At 40.6% G+C, this 19,207-nt stretch overlaps 1 protein-coding gene across 7 annotated transcripts in view; it reads right to left on the bottom strand.

The window, feature by feature from the left end:
- FCRL5 (Fc receptor like 5) overlaps positions 1 to 19,207 on the bottom strand; it is a 49,807-nt gene that overhangs the window by 27,543 nt on the left and 3,057 nt on the right. For 6 of the 7 annotated variants that reach the window (XM_049694357.1, XM_049694364.1, XM_049694375.1 and 3 more), the window contains exons 2-8: positions 14,891 to 14,911; positions 13,386 to 13,640; positions 12,038 to 12,310; positions 11,464 to 11,748; positions 9,731 to 10,006; positions 6,775 to 7,053; positions 1,511 to 1,789 (exon numbers count right to left, since the gene is read on the bottom strand). In XM_049694357.1, the coding sequence (XP_049550314.1) occupies positions 1,511 to 1,789; positions 6,775 to 7,053; positions 9,731 to 10,006; positions 11,464 to 11,748; positions 12,038 to 12,310; positions 13,386 to 13,640; positions 14,891 to 14,911 (1,668 nt within the window). The remainder of the gene's footprint in view (positions 1 to 1,510; positions 1,790 to 6,774; positions 7,054 to 9,730; positions 10,007 to 11,463; positions 11,749 to 12,037; positions 12,311 to 13,385; positions 13,641 to 14,890; positions 14,912 to 19,207) is intronic. The other variant, XM_049694386.1, reaches the window with a different exon arrangement.

The following is a 19,207-nucleotide window of genomic DNA, read 5'->3' as shown; positions in this document are numbered from 1 at the left end:
GAAGTGAAGCCATAATAGAGCAGTGGCTGGAGACATAAGTGGGACCAAGTTAGGGTTTTTTCTTAGACATGGGAGAGACATAGCACATTAAATGTCAATGGGAAGGATCCTATAAAGCAGGAGAGAAAGTTGTTCAAAGTCTGAGAATGCAAGGAAGGATGGACTCTAGAGGTGAGATGGAGATGTTCACCTTTCATAGGAAGCAGTCTTCTATACCTTAGGAAGAGGAGGGATGAGTTACTGGATGGATACCGAGACAAACACTCAAATGGTGGTGGGAGTCGAGGGTGTGATTGTCTGGGAGGAAGTAAAGGTGTTAATGAACTGGGGGTTCTGTTGAGGTCTGAGAAAAATAATGATTGGAGGATTTTATTTATTTTAATTCCTGTATTCTTTTATTTTTTTAAAACATCTTTATTGGAGTATAATTGCTTTACAATGGTGTGTTAGTTTCTGCTTTATAACAAAGTGAATCAGCTGTGCATATACATATATCTGCGTATCTCCTTCCTCTTGCGTCTCCCTCTCTCCCTCCCTATCCCACCCCTCTAGGTGGTCACAAAGTACCGAGCTGATCTCCCTGTGCTATGTGGCTGCTTCCCACTAGCTATCTATTTTACATTTGGTAGTGTATATATGTCCATGCCACTCTCTCACTTCATCCCAGCTTACCCTTCCCAATCCCCGTGTCCTCAAGTCCACTCTCTACATCTGCGTCTTTACTCCTGTCCTGCCCCTAGTGATTGGAGGATTTGAAGAAACAAGTAGAGGGATAGGAGGTTGTGATCAGGTGATTGGAGTAGTGTATGTACGGGCCAGTGGATGGCGGAAAGAATGACAAGCCATTTTATTGAGTGGGTCATCCATGTGGACGAGTTATGGAATGATGACAGAGTGTAGGGTAGAGAGGAAGACTATGAGTGAGGTGCCAAGCCTGCACTGAAAGTGGGCATGACTAGGAGGTCAGCCCATGAGAGGCCAGGTAGGAGAGAGAGTGCTATAGCTGAATGAGAGGTAAGATGTCAGGAGAATGATGTTGAAAGGTCTTTTAGCAGGAGTTCTGGCTGGAGGTCTGAGATGCTCTGGGACAGGGGCAGGAGAAGCTAGAGAGAAATTCATGAGCCAGTGAAAGGATGAGTTGGCCTTTTTATTGATTGACTGACAAAGGAAACCCCAACTAAATCTCTTCTGAGGTGAGACATGTTGAACTTTATAATTTCCTTTCTTACTGATCATTGTTGGCCAGGATGCAATTTGTGTTTTAAAAGCCTTTATTCCTACGTTAGGAAACTTTTAGTCACAATGCCTTGCACTGCTGCTACCAAGAGAGGCAAAGCAAGCAAAGGGAAGGTGCGAGTTCCTGAAAATGTAGAATACAGAACTCTCAGTTGGAGGCTGTGTAGCAATGATGTCACACAGCAAATCGCCCTGGGGTACCTCCAATCTCGGCTACAGGTGAAGGTGGGGGAGATGGTCTGTCCCTGGCTGTGCTGTAGTTGGGTCCACTTACCTCTGACACTGAGTGACACTGTGTTACTGCGCTGGAACCCCTGGCCATTGTTGGCCTCACAGAAATAGTTCCCAGAATGCTCTGCCGTCAGAAGGAGGTTGAAGGAAGCTCCCTTTCCAGAGGGGCTTGAGCTGCTCTCCAGGCTGGCATCCTCATGATAAAACTGGTACAGGATTGGGGGAGAGCCTCTCCATGCCTTACAGTGAAGCTCTACCATGTCCCCCACCACAGCCTGGGCCCCGGGAGTCCTGAGGGTGAGGATGGGGCGAGATACTGGAACTGAGAGCAAAAATGAGTTAGTTGATACCAGGATCTTTTCCCATTGACTCTATTTTTATTTTTCAGAAGTTACCTCTGATGATTATTTGGTGACATTTTCTAGATCTTTTCTATGTGTAAGAACTCTTATTCTTATCAACACATAAACAAATACATAAAATACCCACATACATGCCTGGGATCACAGTATACATACTGGTCTATGACCTGATTTTTCCCCTTAGCAAAATATCATGAGCATCATTCTGTGTTATTACCTAAAGATCTATCTCAGTCACTTAAAAAATCAGCTTTATTGAGGTATAATTTACATGCATAAAATGCAACTGCTCTAAATTTAAAATTTGATAATTTAGGGTAAATATTGCTTGATTATTTTTAACAACAGCAAAGCATTCCATGGTATGAATTTACTGTAATACACTGAAGCAATTCCTCATTATGGAACTTTAGGTTGTTATTGTTTTCTAAGTTTGAATAAGGCTGCATTACACAATTCTGTATATATATCATTGTATTTTGTCAATGCATTTCTTAGGATAAATTCTTCGAAGTGGGATTTCTGGGATTGGGACATGGGCATTTCAAATAATGATATATAATGCTAAATTTTTCTTCAAAAAGTTTCAATGAATTTACACTTGCACTAATAGTATGTAAGAGTTTCCTTTCCCCACCCTCTGATCAATTATAGTCATATAAATGCACAGGCTTATTTTTCTTATCATTTCTCTTTTCCTAGTTTTAAACTCTACAGTTGTTCCATCTGAAGAATTGACTTATTCTATCCTATGGGACCTTACAATTTATTATTTGATTTTTTATGGACTGCTAGTGAACTATAATCCATTAATGATGAGTTGTTCTCTATAAAGTAACCAGAAATTATTTACAAAATGAAAACTTTGAAATCTGTCATTAATTTTTATAAATTATCAAGTCAATTTTTGTTCTCCATTATGAAATAATAATAATCATGAGAAAATTGGTTTTTTTAATTTCCTCTTCTCCCTCTGGCTGATTTTCCTTTGTTACATATATTTTTTACATTTTCAGCATTTATAATAGTTGCTTTCTCTTCTGTAACCATAACTCTCATGTTGCTTAGCCTTTGTTTTTATGTCTGAATCAGTGGTTTTCAACCATATCTGTACAATATTTTCAACTGAGGATGTGTTAAAAAATATGGATTCTGAGACCCCATCTGAGAGATTCTGAATTTGATTGGTCTGGAGAGAGCTTAGTAAAAAGTCTTTTTTCAAAATTCCTAGGTGATTCTAATATGCAGCCAAGGCTGAGAACTACTGATCTGAATAGATTCAGTATTCACTTTTCATATCATAGTTTCCTCATTTGGAGTCTTTTATATTGATTCATACCTTGGCTGGCTAGAGTTTGTCATCAAGTAATTTTTCAAGAAGCTTTAATGGGTACTAAGTTCCCTGAATTCTTGCACGTTTGAAAATGTTTTTTTGATTTGATATAAAATTCTCAGTTCTCATTTCTCCTCTGAAAGTTCAAGTCTGAATACAATTCCTCTCTCTTTTAGCATTGACTTCTGTGTAAAGACTAAGACCAACTGCATATTTTTTCTTTTTGAGATGACTGCTATTTTTTCTTTTTTCTTTTGCTATGATCACACACACGTGGGCGCATGCACACACACACACACGTATATTTTTAGCCTTGAAAGTCAATAACCTCATCAGGATATGTCTTTTGATCTACATATTCAAGTTTTCTTCACTTCAGGAAACTTTTTTATTATGTCTTTGAGTTTTGTTTCTCTCTTTAGACACTTAATTATCCACACTTGTGGGCTTCATTGTCTGATCTCCATATTTTACTTTCTTTTTGCCTTTTTCTGTGTCTTTCTACTTTGTATTCTGTATTATTTTCTCAAACCAATTCTCCATTCCAGTAACAGATTTTGGAAGTATGCATTCTCTTCTTAGTGCTTCAAATTTGGATTTTATTTTTAACATAGGTTTGGTTTTTCTCCTGAGCTCTGTTTTATATATATATATATATATATATATATATATATATATTTTATTTTCTGTTATCATCTCTCTTTTTTCTTAACATCTTTATTGGAGTATAATTGCTTTACAATGGTGTGTTAGTATCCGCTTTATAACAAAGTGAATCAGCTATACATATAAGATTCTCATATTGGACTTGTTTTCTTTATGGCTTTTACTTCAATGAATAAAATTATATTCTGAGTTTTGTATTTGCTTGAGAAAGCTGTGTGTGTGTGTGGGGCGGGTAGTGTTTTAGTGACCCAGGGCTGTTGATAGATTCAAAATGGGTATATCTTATTAGCTCACATTCCCAAGAAATTTCTGTGTCTTCTCTTTGGGGTATATTCCCTTGGGGAAAAAAAAACAACCCAGATTATTCTGCCAGAAAGTCTGCATGGCTCACAGTGAAGCTTCTCAACTTGTTTGCTAATTTAGGGCTCATTTACTTCTGTTCAGTTGATATAAACAGTTGCAAAGATCAATGTTTTCTCCCTGCTCTTTTTTTCCTCATCTCTTCTCAAAGACTTTTTGTTCATGGAGTTACAAATGCTGACTGAGGACCTACTCTATGCCAGACACCAAGTAGGCACAGGGATGAGGTGCAGACCAAAACTGATAAGGTTCCATTCTCATGAAGCTTATACTCTGGTATTGAGGAAGACAGACACTAAATGGGAAATAAAGGGGTTTCAGATATTGCTAAATTTGAGAAGAAAATACAACATCATAATGAGAAAGAGGATGTCTTAGGGCTTGGGGCTTTCCTAGGTAGATTGGCTTCAGGCTTTGGAGTCTGGGACCCAGATCATTTACATTTTTAAAATAATCTCTTTACTCAACAATTTATATTGGGGTAATGTCTTCCTTTGGCCATGTTTTATTTCTATGATCTGAAACAGCTATCGAGGAGCAAGAGGTCCTTCAGATCCATATGTTCCAAGATAGGACCATAGTAATAAGAACTCCAAGTGGACTCATGGGTTCCTAAGACCACAGACTGTAACAGAAACTTGCCTAATTTACAAATTCTGACCAGACCACACTTGCAGTTACAATCACACTCTGACCAATTCCTGCTCCCAAAGCCCTAAAAGTGCCTCACCTAACTCCCTGCTGTGAGAGTTGATGAGACTCTGTGAAACTGATGCTCTCCCTTGCTTTGCCAGGTAAACAAGCCCAGCTCTGGGGCACCCACAGATTTCCCTGGTTGTCTTGTCTGGGGCTTTGACGAGTATCGCTCAGCCTCTCCCTCACTCTGTTTCTTCCAGAGCTTCATGAATTCATGGCCTCTGGGTTCCTATTCCAACTTGAATCACAGAATTCTGGGGCTCTAAGGGACGCTAATTACTGTCTTATCTAACTTTCAATAGAAGGTGAAAACAGCAAGACAAAGAAAATTTAAAAGTTTTGCCCAAATTATGAGCTAGCTATTTTCATATCCAGGGCTAGAATTCAGATTTTCTGACCCACACTGACATCAGACAACCCGAGCAAGGTCTTTTTCATGTACACTGGCTCTTTCTAGGAAACCTCAGAGGTCCTGCTGTGCATATCGTTCCTAGAAAAAGTATTTTCTTAAACGTAGTTCATTACATGTCACGTTGTCCCAAGTGACCCTGCTCTCTTGGCCATCATTTGTTGAATTAGAGGTGAGCAGTTGGTTTAAGAACATTCTATGTATAGACTTGCCAGTGGCCTATGAGGTGTCTTAGAGCTAGGCTGCTTGACTAGTTAGACTAGTTGGAAGCACCGCTTTGGCAGTTGGGGCAGACGCTGAAATACAGAGCAGGATGTCATACCTAGAAGTCCAAGGCAGTCAATGCTGAAATTAACAGGAGTTTTGAGTAAAAATAAGTTATAAGATAGAGTCATAAGAATGAGGGTGGAAAGCACTTAGGAGCAGTAAGAACAATGGGTCAGAAGGACATAGAAAGGAAATAGCTGATGGGCTTAGGAGTAGAGAATAATGAAAGCTTCTAGATCCTCAGACATCAGTATAATCTGTTTTTGAGAAATAAGTTGAATTCTGAGAGATCTCCCAGTTCTTATTCCATGAATCTGAATATAATGTCTTTCCTGTTTTTTGTTTTGTTGTTGTTGTTGTTGTTTTTTAATCCCTGGATATCCTTAACAAACCCTCACCCACTGGAGACATCAGGGTTTTTTTCTTCTGACCTAAAATGATCTGATATACCAGATTCAATATTTTTCTATTTATATTTCTCTTCTCTGAAAAGAAAACTGAACTTTCACTCTCTACTAAACAAAGATTCCAAGTGTAAACAGAAGCAAATTTGCCCCTAAAATGACACTTTTTCATGGTTCCATGGGAAACCATGATCTGTACAACTATGGTTCGTATACCTTTATAAATGTATGTCATACTGCAACAAAAAATTTAAAAACATAATACAATGAAATGACACTTATTTTACTGGGTTAAGTCAAAGGATCACGGAAACCCCAGAAAACAAATGAGCTGGTTTCCAGGAAGCAATTTCCTCCCTTCCCTTCACCTTCAGCCCTCTTTAAACCTACTGGAAGAGCTTGAATTGCTTGAGAACACTTTGGAGAAAGTAAGGTCTTGCCCACTATATGCCCATATGACTGTGCTTGTAGCTAAATTAATATGTAAGTGTTATTGGGGAAATATGAGATGCTTCTGTGCATGGAGTTAAGAGAAATTGGCTTGGAGACTGAATATACAGGGCCTGAGAAGATAATTTGAGAAAACAAACTCATTTGGTAAAAGCTGGGGAAGGTGCTGAGCTATCATAGGGGTCTGGCTGAGCCAGGGATGGGTGAGATTAAGGCCCACAGATAGCTGGTTCTATAAGAAGGGAACCAAGACAGGCATGAGGTTGACTGGGGTAGGAAACTGGAAGATCCATGCAGACCTCTGAAAAGGTTGGTGTGAGAGGGTCAGGGATGGGTCACTGACAGGAATCCAGAGCTTACTGGTGACAGAGAGTCTCAGGGTCTCACTGCTCTGGAGGCCAAGGCCATTGTCAGCTGCGCAGTAGTAGTTCCCAGAATGCTCTTCAGTCAGAAAGAATCTATAAGACATTGTTCTCCATAAAGTAGCTTCTATCTTCATGAGCAGAACACCTTCATGAAAAAACTGATACCAGATGGGCAGAGAACCTCTCTGAGCTTCACAGTCAAAGCTCACCTCATCTCCCACAAAAGTCCAGGTCCCAGGAGGGCTGAGGGTGAGGACAGGTTGAGACACGGGGACTGAGGGAAAGAAACACTTAGTCAAACAGGTGCATCTGACACTTCTTGGAGCTTTCAATCAGTGGCTAGTGAGATGTCCAGTCTGAAGTCCACTGGCCCTCAGGGCAGCCCAGTGCCTCCCAGGCTTTTCTCCCCAGCTCTCTCCCTTTTCCATGCTGGTCTTCTCCTTTCCCATCAGACCTGGCCCTTCTCTTCTCCTGTCTCCCTTTGTTAGGTGACCCTCATTCTTGTTTTCCAGAGGAAATGATGTTCTCTGGGAAGAAGTCCCTTATTTTGCTTCCACCAGACTGACAGATTTACCTTGTCCCTTCCCTTTGCCATATGACCATGGAAGATCTGTTCCCTCACCTGCCAAGCCTCTCTGAGTCTTCTTATCAGTCCCTGCTCTACACTTCTCCCTTTGCTGGGATTGGCCTCAGGCCTCTGCACTTGGCCCATTTCTGTTCCAGATTCACATACTCTTCCAGGATGCTCTCCTCTGTTCCTACACTCTCCCTGCATCCAGCCTGACCCTCTCTATTTACAGGTGAGAAAACTGAGTCAGGAAAAGGAGATCCACCTGTAGTCCCTCAGTGGGCTGTTTTCAGGGCCAGATAGGACCTGAGTCTGTCTCCTTACTCATGGTCTAATGCTGAATCATATCATCTCCTTGAAAGTGGAACTGGAGTTTGCCACCAATGAAGGAAACAGCATAGGGCTCTACAGAAGCTATTTTCCTCTCACTACCACAACTACCTTAATAGCTTTCAGTGTAAGATGGCATCAGATACTGGTAAAGTAGGTGGTGTAGTTTGGGGTGGTGCAGTAACCATAGTTACATGGTTGGAGTAACTGTGATGTTGCTACCTGTCTGTATCCTACATGGATTTGCACATTGGTTATTGCCAATAATTAATTGTTGATTGGAACAACAGATATCTCCACAACTCTGGGATAGAGAAATGATTTGAGAACTACTAAGATTGATTGGAAACTCAAGCATCTGGGGATTTGAAGGATAAAGAAAGAAAAGAGAAAAACAGTGAATTCTGTAGATGCCAGGGACCAAGGAGGGGGAGAGAGACAGATGCTGCAGACATATTAAGGGGTGTGATGGTATCTGAACTTGTTGAAAGATGAGGCCCACAAGATAGAGACAGTTGTTCAAAGCCCTGGGAACCAATGGGGATATTAGAATGGTGTTATGGACTGAACTGTGTCCCTTCCAAATACATATGTTGAAGCCCTAATCTCCAATATGACTGTATTTGGAGATAGGGCCTTTAAGGAAATAAATGTCAAATGAGGTCATAAGGGTGGGGCCCTAATCAGATGGGACTGGTGTCCTCATAGAAGAGGAAGAGAGAGGCCTCTCTCTCTCCCAGGGCACAGAGGAAAGGTCATGTGAGGACACAGAGATAAGGTGGCCTACCACAAGCCAGAAAGAGAGCCCTGATTAAATACCAATCTAACTGGCACCTGATCTTTGACTTTTAACCTCCAGAACTGTGAGAAAATAAATTTCTGTTGTTAAACCACCCAGTCTGTGGTATTATGTTATGGCAGCCTGAGCAAACTAATATAGATGAATTGGGGAAGAAGCAGGAAGTAGGTAAGGGAGTAGAGATTTGTTGGGATTCAGTAACAGGAAGATTAGACCCAGGAATCGCTGGACTATGTTTTTTTTTTGATTGACAGAAAAATCAAAGACTGTGTATCATCTAAACCAAATAATGGTGAACTCTGACAGCATCTGGACCCTGAAAAATTTTCACAGCTGTGTTAGGAGAGTTTTGGTCAGACTGTGTATTTTACTGTTGATGATTCACTGTAAGGAATTCCTGAGAGTGTGGTCACAGGAAGGAGCTCAGATCTGCCAAGCAGAGGCAATGAACCTGCCGTGGTGCCATGTGAACCAAAAGCCTGTGAATTTCTGAAGCTGCTGTCTTTAGATTGTGGGGTAACAAACAACCTGATCCTGTGACTTCTGGTGGTCAGACTTAACTCACTTCTGATGGAGAGTGGCCTCTCCTCACTGCCTGGGTCCCCAGGTCATTGTCTGAGTACAGGAGTCATTCCCAGAATGTTCTGTGGGCAGAGAGATTTAGGGATGTTCCTCTACTATAGGGGTCTGGGGTCCTCAGGATTTCAGCCTCATGATAAAACTGATACAGAATTGAAAGAGAGGCTCCCTTGGTTTCACAGGGAAGATCTGGAACTCTATCTCATTCTTCCCAATATCCTGTGCCCTAGGAGCCCTGAGGGTGGTGAAAGGATGTGTCATTTGGAACTAAAAGAGACAACAAGGTAGTGGGAGGGAGGGAATCCCTGCACATCCTTAAATCAATGAGGCTTATGAAGACACATGGTCCCAGATTGTTCCAGTTCTAAAATTCTGTTTGTTCTGGCTTTATCCCAGGAGCCACTGCATTTAAGCTAAAAAGTAATTTGTAAATATGAAGAGTCCAGACATATGCCAATCACTGAGTACTTTCTCTGACCTCCATTTCTAGGAGTTTCCAAAAGCTCCCATAACTCCTTCTATCCCTAAATCCCACTCCTGTTAGTCTCTAACTTCTGGTAGATTATTCAGAGTAGTAAATTATTGGCAACTATCAACATTCACTCCCACCCAACCACCTTGTGGTTTTCACGAAGTTTGAAAAGCCATCCCTCAGACAATATCTGGCAGACATACCTTTCACATTGATGGTCACTGGGTCACTGCGGAAGGAGGAACGACTATTGCTGGCAACACAATAATACTCTCCATCATGGCTGTTTTGCACCACAGGGATCTTGAATTCTGTTTTTGAGGAAGTGTGAAGCTTTCTTTCTGTCCTCAGCTTGAATTTTCTGTACCAAGAAACTGTGATGGGGCCTGGAACTCCATTTACTGAGCAGATGAGCACCAGCTCCTGCCCTTCAAACACCAACTCTGGGCGAGGGTATATACGGATGTCAGGAACAACTTCTAAATGAATAAAAATGACATGTGGGATTCTTGGTATTGGGGTGTCACAGAATGAGTCATAGAAGAAGAGTCTCAGAATGGGAAGGGCTAAGTCTGCTGACCCGATGGGAAGTTGGCCTGGAGTAGAATTGGGCTTGTTCCTTGGGACGAGGGAGAATGTGGTGGAGTGACTGTGGTCCATCCATGGTTTGGGAGAACTTCAACTCCCTAATGAAATGGTGGAGCATCTGGCACAAGAAAAAGAGGCAACCCTGCCCACCCTCCCCTCATGCCCTACCTGTTAGAACATGGACTAATCATTCTAGAAATTACACCCGGTGCCCAACAGTGGTGTTGCTTGTGGGGGAAGTGGTGGATGGTGAAGGGGACAGGAAGACCTGCCATCAGAGGTGCTTGTTCTGAAGCTGTGACAACTGCAATGGCTAGCTGGAAATCAATCATTGGCATATACAGAAAGCTTGCCCTGGAATAAGCACTTCTTAACACCTCTGCCAGTCAGTTAGATGATCAGAGGATGTGGACACATAACAGTCCTCCTAAAACTGGGAAAATCTGTGATGAAAGTGTTCTATACTCCAGGTGGTTGTGGTTTTACACTAGGATGTTGGCTTAGGGCAGTGCCTTTCTGAGTCATCCTGGGGGCTTGAAGAACAAGGGAAGATACCTGGGAACAGAGAGGGAGTAGGGTTTGAGACTGGGGTTCCATCAATTATGCTAGGGGAGATCCTATGCTAGAAATTACTATTTTGCAACTGTTGGGTAACACCCTCTCCACTTCCTTTCAATTTTCCAGTCCAAACCAGGGACCTAAGGAAAACCTGTTGACTGTGACTGGAGAACAAAGATTAATAAATTCTGGATAGTGTAGAAGAAACATAGAACCTTCTTTTTTGCTTAGGAATGGGAGTGAATTTATGGAGAATGCTACCACTTTCACCCCTTCCTCATTCAGGAAAGCATGCGCCCCAGATCTGCATCTTTCCTAATGCTCAAACACGTCTCCTATGAGATGGGTCAAATTTAATCAGAAGAAGCATTTGACAATTGGTTAGCACTCATGCATGAGGACCTACACAGTTTCAGAGATGTAGGGAAAAGTAATCGTGGATAAAACACCATCCTTAAAGACAGCAAGTTGAAACTATTTACTCCCCAATCTCCTGTCCTTTGTTTTTTTATTCTTAAGTGCTCTGCTCCAGGGATCTAGCATTCTAGGAATCTGTCCATCTGGCTGAGCAGAGTCCATCCAGCCCAGTCGGAGGGCTCTGCCACAGCCCATGGCTTATGCCTATAGGCCTACCAGGAAAAAAAAATGGTGTCAAGGAAGAGAAACTTCAGAAGAAAAAGAAAGAGTTGTATCTCATGGGATTGAAAGAAAAAAATAAACAACTGTTGTGCCACTCTGCCCGGCTCTTCCCAGCCCCAGTCTTAGCAAGTCTCACCTCACTAACACTTACTTTTCACCTGTATCTGTAATCTCTGGCTCTGTTTCTGGACAGAGGGATTCATGCTCTGTGCCTGGCACCAGTAAGACCCTGAGTTTTCTCTCCATATGGTGTGGATCCAGAATTCTGGAGAACTTCCCCAGCCTGACCCCAGGGACCTTCTGTCTCTGAAGAAGTGAAACTGGAGCTGGACATCTGGCCTCTGTGGAGAGAGCTGGGTCTCACAGGTCAGAGTCACTGCTCCTCCTTCAGTGGGCTGGGTGGAGCTGGCTTTCAGCACAGGACGTGGAAACAGCTCTAGAGAGAAGAATCAAAACAGTCCCTGGAACAGTGAGGCTTGTAACTGCTCTGGAGAAAAACACAGTTCATCCTCAGCACGAGCAAGCAGAGCACACAAAAGCAGGCAGAAGAGATGCCACCTTTGATTACTAATATCCTTCAGCCCAAAGCACAGTAATACTTTCTCTGTTCCTTGTAGGACTGTGCCCTGAGGTTCAATGGTATTACAGTCCACCCTCTTTATCCTCTACAATCTCAGGGGTCCTCCTTTAGACTAACCTATTTCACAAAATAATGAAGGCTTTACCTTGGACTTCGATTTTGACCGAGTTTGAAGAAACCAACTGATCATCTTCCTTAACTCCAGTACAGTGATATTTGCCGTTGTCCTTCAGACTTGCCTGATGAATATGGAAGTCAGTCAACATTCCCACTGGTATCTCCACAGTGTGATCTTCCAGGACTTTTTCATTCTTGTACAGCTTTATAGTTTTCAGTACTGTGTTTGCCTTTGCTCGGCATCTCAGAATTACAGATTCTTCTTCAAACACATCAAGTGGAGCCTGCAGGATCAGGTTGGCTGTAGGAAACACATGGACAGTTGTTTGTTTCATCTGATTGTTTCTCCCTTCTTTTCATTATTATTCCAATAGATTTTATAAGAGAGGGACTAGGAAAAAGGATTCTTAAAATAATTATCATTTCTTTTTTTCTGGTCTTATCGATCTATCTATCTATTTTATATTTTATTTTTTGGCCATGATGCGCAGCTTGCAGGATCTTAGTTCCCCAGCCAGAGATCAAACCCGTGCCCCTGAAATGTAAGTGCAGAGTCCAAACCACTGGACCACCTGGGAAATCCCTCTTTTTTTCTGGTTTTAAAAGGAACACATATGTTTGAGAAAATTTTGTAAACGGAAATGTAAATTAATCTTATCATCACACCACCCAGATTTTTTCAAGTTCTTTTTTCTATGTACATGTATATGAGAGTCTGTGTGTATTTCTTTTCTTTTTATGAAATTAAAATATTTATCTACTTGATAACTTGCTTTTCACTTACTTTGCTATGAACACTTTCCTATGTCATCAATATCATTCCCTAATCTGGTTTTCAATGACCACAAAGTTTTCCTACAACGGCAGTAAGGTAATTCATTTAATGAGTTTTCTTTTCTTGACCATTTAATGTTCTTCAATTTTGGTTGTATATATCTATGATTATTTCAGTAGGTAAATTCTTAAGAGGGGAATTGTCAGGTCAAAGAAGCTCTTAGCTCTTTGCTACTATACTGCTTCCTTGTTCACTAAATTAAAGAGCATTATAACTAGAAAGATACTGCTTCAACTCAAAACAGGTGGCTTTAGGACAGAAATGGAAATTTCTGTCTATCTATAAAACTATCTATCTATCTGTCAAATATTAACAAATCCTCATGTAGATTATTATTCCTAATAAATTTTATAAGCCTCAAACTATACATAGTTTCAGAAACCATTCAGATAAATTGCTTCTCAAATTTCCTTTTTCCTGAGCAGCTTGTAAAATATATAAATTCCTGGGCCCTATTTCTATAGCTTTTGAATTAGTAAATCTAGCTGAGTTCTGGGTAACTTTATTATTACTAAACTTTTTTCTTTCATTTCTTTCCCACCTGGAGAAAAGAGCAAGCCCACACGATTACTCAGGGGTGAGTCCTGGGCCTGGCATCTGTAATCTCCAGATTCATGGACCTCATGGGTGTTTCCTGAGGTTTCACTTTGTGTTTTTTCCAGAAGATACCAACGGTACCATTTTATTTTCTCTGATGCATCCAAGTGAAATATTTTGCAAGTCAGTGTCACATTCTCTCCTTGGAAGACAGTGGTCCATGGAGAATGGAGGAAAATTACAGATTTTGGTTCAGTTGCTGTGGATGAAAGAGAAAGAATCTGAGGTGGAGTGGCCTGCAGTCCCCATCACAGTGGTTTGTGAGGCCCAGACTGGAGGTCCTGGCTTTGGAGAATCCCTAAGAAACCCCCCTGGGAAGGTCACTGATTGCTCAAGTCTGTGTTTCAACCAAAGCACTCACCCAGCAGAAAGTGATTGCTGAGGGGATGACAACGAGCAAAATGATTTCAAGAGGGTGATACCAGGAAAGGTTCACTGCCAAATGTCAATGGGAAAAAAATGGTAGGTTAGTCTGTTATGGAATTGGATCCTGGGAAATGTCATCCCCTGCCCCTGCCACTTCATCATGTTCATAAACTCATAAGAACTTCCCAGGGAGTTGTTAAAATCACAATTTTGCACTTTCCAAAAAAGGATAAATCATATTAAGATTTTGGCACTGGAAAAAGCTTGAGAGATTAACTTGTCTAACACCTTCATCTTATAGATCATATCCAGGAAATGCCCAGAAAAATCCCATCATAGCTAATTGTGGTAGAGCAAAGAATGGACAAGTTGTTAGCTAGAATCCAGAGGTGATCTAATTAAGGATGAAACACTGGGCAGCTGATTTTGGACAGGAGAGAGGTGGTAGTGAGTTCTTGCTATTTATGAGTCCTCAAATAGCCAAAATACTCTGACCCAAAAGATTGGCAATTAAGTGTTAGAACTTAAAAAAAATGTGGGATACAGACAATTTGTCTCCTCCCTCAATCTCCTCTTTTTGTGTATTTCTTTCTTTTAAGGGACCATTTGTTGGATGTTCTTATGCTCCCCACACATTTCCTGGAGGATTTTACTCCTAAAACTTCAGAGAAGGCAACATTCCCACTGGTATCTGCACAGTGTGATGTTTTCAGAGAAGTTTTGCAGGCTTGCTGATTGGAAAACATCTTATCCCAAGTCCTGTGCATTTGATATGGAGTTAAGATGTCCTGCCTTGTTATCTGGGGTCCATTTGCAATAGGAGTAAGTGCAGGACCTAGTGAAGGCCAGGAGTTGCTTGTACATTTGCTGCTTCTTCCAGGGAGGGTCAGAGGATAACCACATGGCTATCCTGGCTCTTAGGCAATGCCAATAGACCAGGTGACACTTTCACATCTTTGCCGACCTCAGCAAGAGAAACAGGAGATATTAGAGATCCTCAGGCAATCATCACAAATATTTCATATTTATTAGGGAGACACTCTTATCCAGGGACACTGAAGTACATAAGAAAGGAAAACTTACCAAATTGTCCACTGACAGGAGCTGTAAAAATATAAAGAGCCAGAGATGAGCACAGAGCAAGGAATCTTTGGCTTTTCAAAGGGAAAGCTTGTTTTTTTTTTCATTCATTTATTATTTCTTTCATTAAAATTTATTTTTTAATGTAATAGTCATTTGTCAAATGTCTATTTATACTGGTCATTGTGCTTGGACTAAAGCGTGAATAAAAAAGATGAATAAAAAATGGTATCTGATAAAAGAAATTGATTGGTGGGATAAACAGAAACCCTAAGCAAAATAATATAATTATAATACAGGGTATAAGTGCAGTAACAGAAATACACATGGGCATCTTGAAGGCAGAAGGGTCACCCATCCCAGTATGCAGGGTCTGTGTATGTGAGTCAGTGTGTGGCAAAGAGGGTGGGTGGACCATGAAAGATACCTGAAGGAAGTGATGCTTGAGAAGACTGAATGAGAACATAGGAGTCAGCCGGGCAAAGGTGTTTGTGTGTGGCAAGAGCTGATGGGGGGTGTAATTAAGACAGAAAGGGCACAGATGTGAAGAAATAGCACTGGTGTTTAGAAGTTGAATGCAGGAGTGGTTCTGGAAGGTAGAGAGTTTAGGGGAAATCAAATTAGACAGATAGGCAGGGTCTAAGTTATGGATGGTATGTAGCTATGGTTTCATCATAAAAGTAACAGAGAGCCATGGAAACGTTTCAAGTAGGAAAGTGACAAGATTAAAAGTTGTAACTTATTGGAGCACTCTGGCAGATGTAAAGCAGAAGGACTGGAGGGAAGGCAGAGCAAGAGATGATGATATTTAATTTTCTTCAGAATGTTTATCTGAAATTATCTTATTTGCTTGTTTACTTTGTTTGTTTACTTTCCCTTCTCTAGAATAGAAGCTATGTGAAAGCAGGGACTTCTCATGTTCACCAAATATCACGCAGAATTTATAACAGTGCCTGGCTTATAAGAGACATTTCATAAACATTTATTGAGTAATGAATTAATTAAAGTACTAAGTTAGTAAGTATCTCTACTTGGGAGAATACGGGTTTGAGAAAAGGGTATTGGAGAGGCAGAGGAGGCAAAATTGACTAGTTTGTAAACTGATTACACATTCCAGATGAGGGACAGATTTGATTCATTCATTCAACAGAAATTTGTGGAATGCCAACTGTATCTAGGAACTGGACAAGACAATGGAAATCCAGCAGTGAGCAAAAGGGATATTATCTCTGTCCACATGGGGATGATAAGAAATAATCCAAACCTAAGTGTTATAATCAGAGCAATGGATTATTTGCCATTTTCTAAATATCTTGACACCATGGATTTGTATTGTTTTGTAAGTAGCTAATATTTTTCTGAGTGTATTCTCTGTGGTAGATATTCACATACATTATTTCATGTAATCTTCTTAACTATCCCTATGAGGAAAGTTCTATGATTATCCCCATTTTACAGACCAGAAACTGTTTAAGTAGCTGTTAAGGGCAGAATTGAGTTTTTAACCCATTTATTTGAACCCATCCTGTTTGACCCCAAAGCACATGTTCCTGGCCATTACCCTATCCTGCTCCTTTGTTTTGGTGCCACACAAGGATGTGCTTCCTATTTCTGGAGTATTCCATGCAGCTTCCAACTATGGGGTCTTTTTTTCTCACATTGTGCTGCACCTCTTCCCTGCCCCTTCCATCTCCTACCGTCTATCTGTTTCATGAAGTCATTACCAGCTACTTGGCATATAGTTTTTAACCACTTTTACAATCATTGGTAACTTTGCTTGGACAATTGTTTAACTGAGATCTTGTTACATAGATATTTCTTGTACATTGGCCTTGTTGAAGGTCCTTCTATATCATGAGCTTCCTAAGCACAGAAATGCTGCCTCCCGTGTCTTCCCATCATTCTCAGCACCTAGCATAGTGCTGTGTATTAATGTTACTAAATAATTTGTTGAACAAATATGTTTTATTCTAATATTTTCAACTTTGGTAAAAAAAGAACCAGTTGATATGTGTGAATTGATAGACTTATACACACCCACAGGCACAAAGAGAATGTCACATGTTGGGAGTGACATGAACAAGATGGTAGAAGAGGAGGTCTCTAGTCTTTGTCTCCACCCTCTACAGAAACAAAGTTTTGGCAGCCATCTACAAACAAAAACTGAGAGTTTTGAGATCTAGAGATTGTGAAACCCCATTGGAGCCCAAGACCAAGGAGGGCCACTTTGAGAAGACAAGCACATGCGCTGGTAGAAGACTCACTGACTATGATCCCAGCTACAGAATGAAAGCTGCCTTATTCTCCTGTAAACTCAACTCTAGCTCCACTTGTCCATTGTCTTGCCACCAGCCTTTTCTGCCGAGGAATTCATGCTCATCCATGCCCTTGGTTGCAAGCCCACCAGCCTCAGACCTGAGTTCTATTTCTGAAGCAGTTCTGTGAGTCACACTCTACTGTAGTCCAAAGCAGTCTTGCCTGTCCAGGGTTCTACCCAGGGACCCAGTGAAAGCCACACCTGTAGACATCCCTGACAACAGAACTTCATGTCTTGAACTTGACTGTGGTCCTAAAGCCATCCTGTGACCAAACTCCAGTACCACTCTCTGAAGTTCAGGGAAGTCCTGACTTCCCAGGGACCAGCCAAACAACCCAATGAGAGAATGCTCAGGGACCTAGCAGAAATCACACCCATCCATGCCCTTGGTAACAGGCTTGCCAACTTCAGACCCAAATGCAGACCCAGCAATAACCATGAGATCCAGCTCCAGCCAAGCTCAACCATGATCCTGGAGGCAATCCTATAAGTTCATGGAAGAAGCAAGAGTATTTAACAGTTCAAACAAGTAAATACCAGAAAGAGTGTCTGCTTTTCTAAATTCACAGACACCAATGCAGAGCTACACAGATCATATTTTTCAGGCAAATATGACAACATCAAAGGAAACTAATAAAGCTCCAGTAACTACCCTAACGATCCATGAACTGCTTGACTAACATTTCAAAATAATAGTCTTACAGAAGCTCGATGAACTATAAGAAAAAGCAGACAAGTAAATTAATCCACAAACAATAGATAAACAAAATGAGAAGTTTAACAAAGAAATAGAAAACATAAAAAAGAACCAAAACAAAAATCTTGGAGCTAAAGAATACAATGACTAAGCTGAAAAATTCAATAGACACCTTCAATAGCAGAAGTGATCATGCAGGAGAAAGAATCAGTAAATTCAAAGACAAGCCATTTCATATTACCCAGTTAGAGGAACAAAAAGAAAGAAGACCAAAAAAGAGTGAAGATGACCTAGGTGGTTTATGGGATAACATTAAACCAATCAATATATGCATTATTGAAGTCCCAGAAGGAGCAGAGAATAAGAGTGAAAGACTGTTTAAAGAAATAATTAAAAACTTCCCAAATCTGGAGAGGGAATTGAACATCTAGATCCATGATTCCCAAAGGATCTCAAATAAGCTAGACATCAAAAGGTCCAAGGCATATTATAATCAAACTCTCAAAAGTCAAAGACAAAGAGAAAGTTTTGAAATCAGCAGAAGAACAGCAACTCATCACACACAAGGGAACCCTAATAAACGTACAGTGGATTTATCAGTAGAAAAATTGCAGATCATTAGAGAGAGTGGGATAATTAAAATGCTGAAAGAAAAAAACCCTGCCAACCCAAAGTACGATACATGGCAAATCTGTCCTTTGAAAATGAAGGTGAGATAAAGACTTTCCAAGATAAACAAAAGCTGGGAAAGTTAACTACCATAAAACCTGTTGTAAAGAAAAGCTAAAGGAAGTTCGTCAAGTTGAAATTAAAGAACACTAACTAGCAACATGAAAACACATGAAATTATAAAATTCACTGTTAAAGGTGAGTATATATATGGTTTGACTTATGATTTTTCAGCTTTGTGATGGTGCAAAAGCAATACACATTTGGTAGAAACCATACTTTGAACCTTGAATTTTGATCTTTTCCTGGGCCAGCAATATGTGGTATGATACTCTCTTGTGATGCTGGGCAGCAGCAGTGTGCCAGAGCTCCCAGTCAGCCACACAGTCAAAAGGGTAAACTTACAACAATTCTGTATCTATACAGTCATTCTGTTTTTCACTTTCAGTACAGTATTCAATAAATTACATGAACTATTCAATACTTTACTATAAAATAGGATTTGTGTTAGATGATTTTGCCCAACTGTAGGCTAATGTAAGTGTTCTGAGCATGCTTAAAGCAGTTTAGGTTAAGCTATGATATTCAGTAGGCTGGGTGTATTAAATGCATTTTAGACTTATGGTATTTTCTGCTT

This window comes from Orcinus orca, chromosome 1, assembly GCF_937001465.1.
Source record: "Orcinus orca chromosome 1, mOrcOrc1.1, whole genome shotgun sequence".
NCBI lineage: Eukaryota > Metazoa > Chordata > Mammalia > Artiodactyla > Delphinidae > Orcinus > Orcinus orca.
The sequence above is the reverse complement of the archived record's forward strand: the minus strand, read 5'-3'. Positions and strand labels throughout refer to the sequence as shown.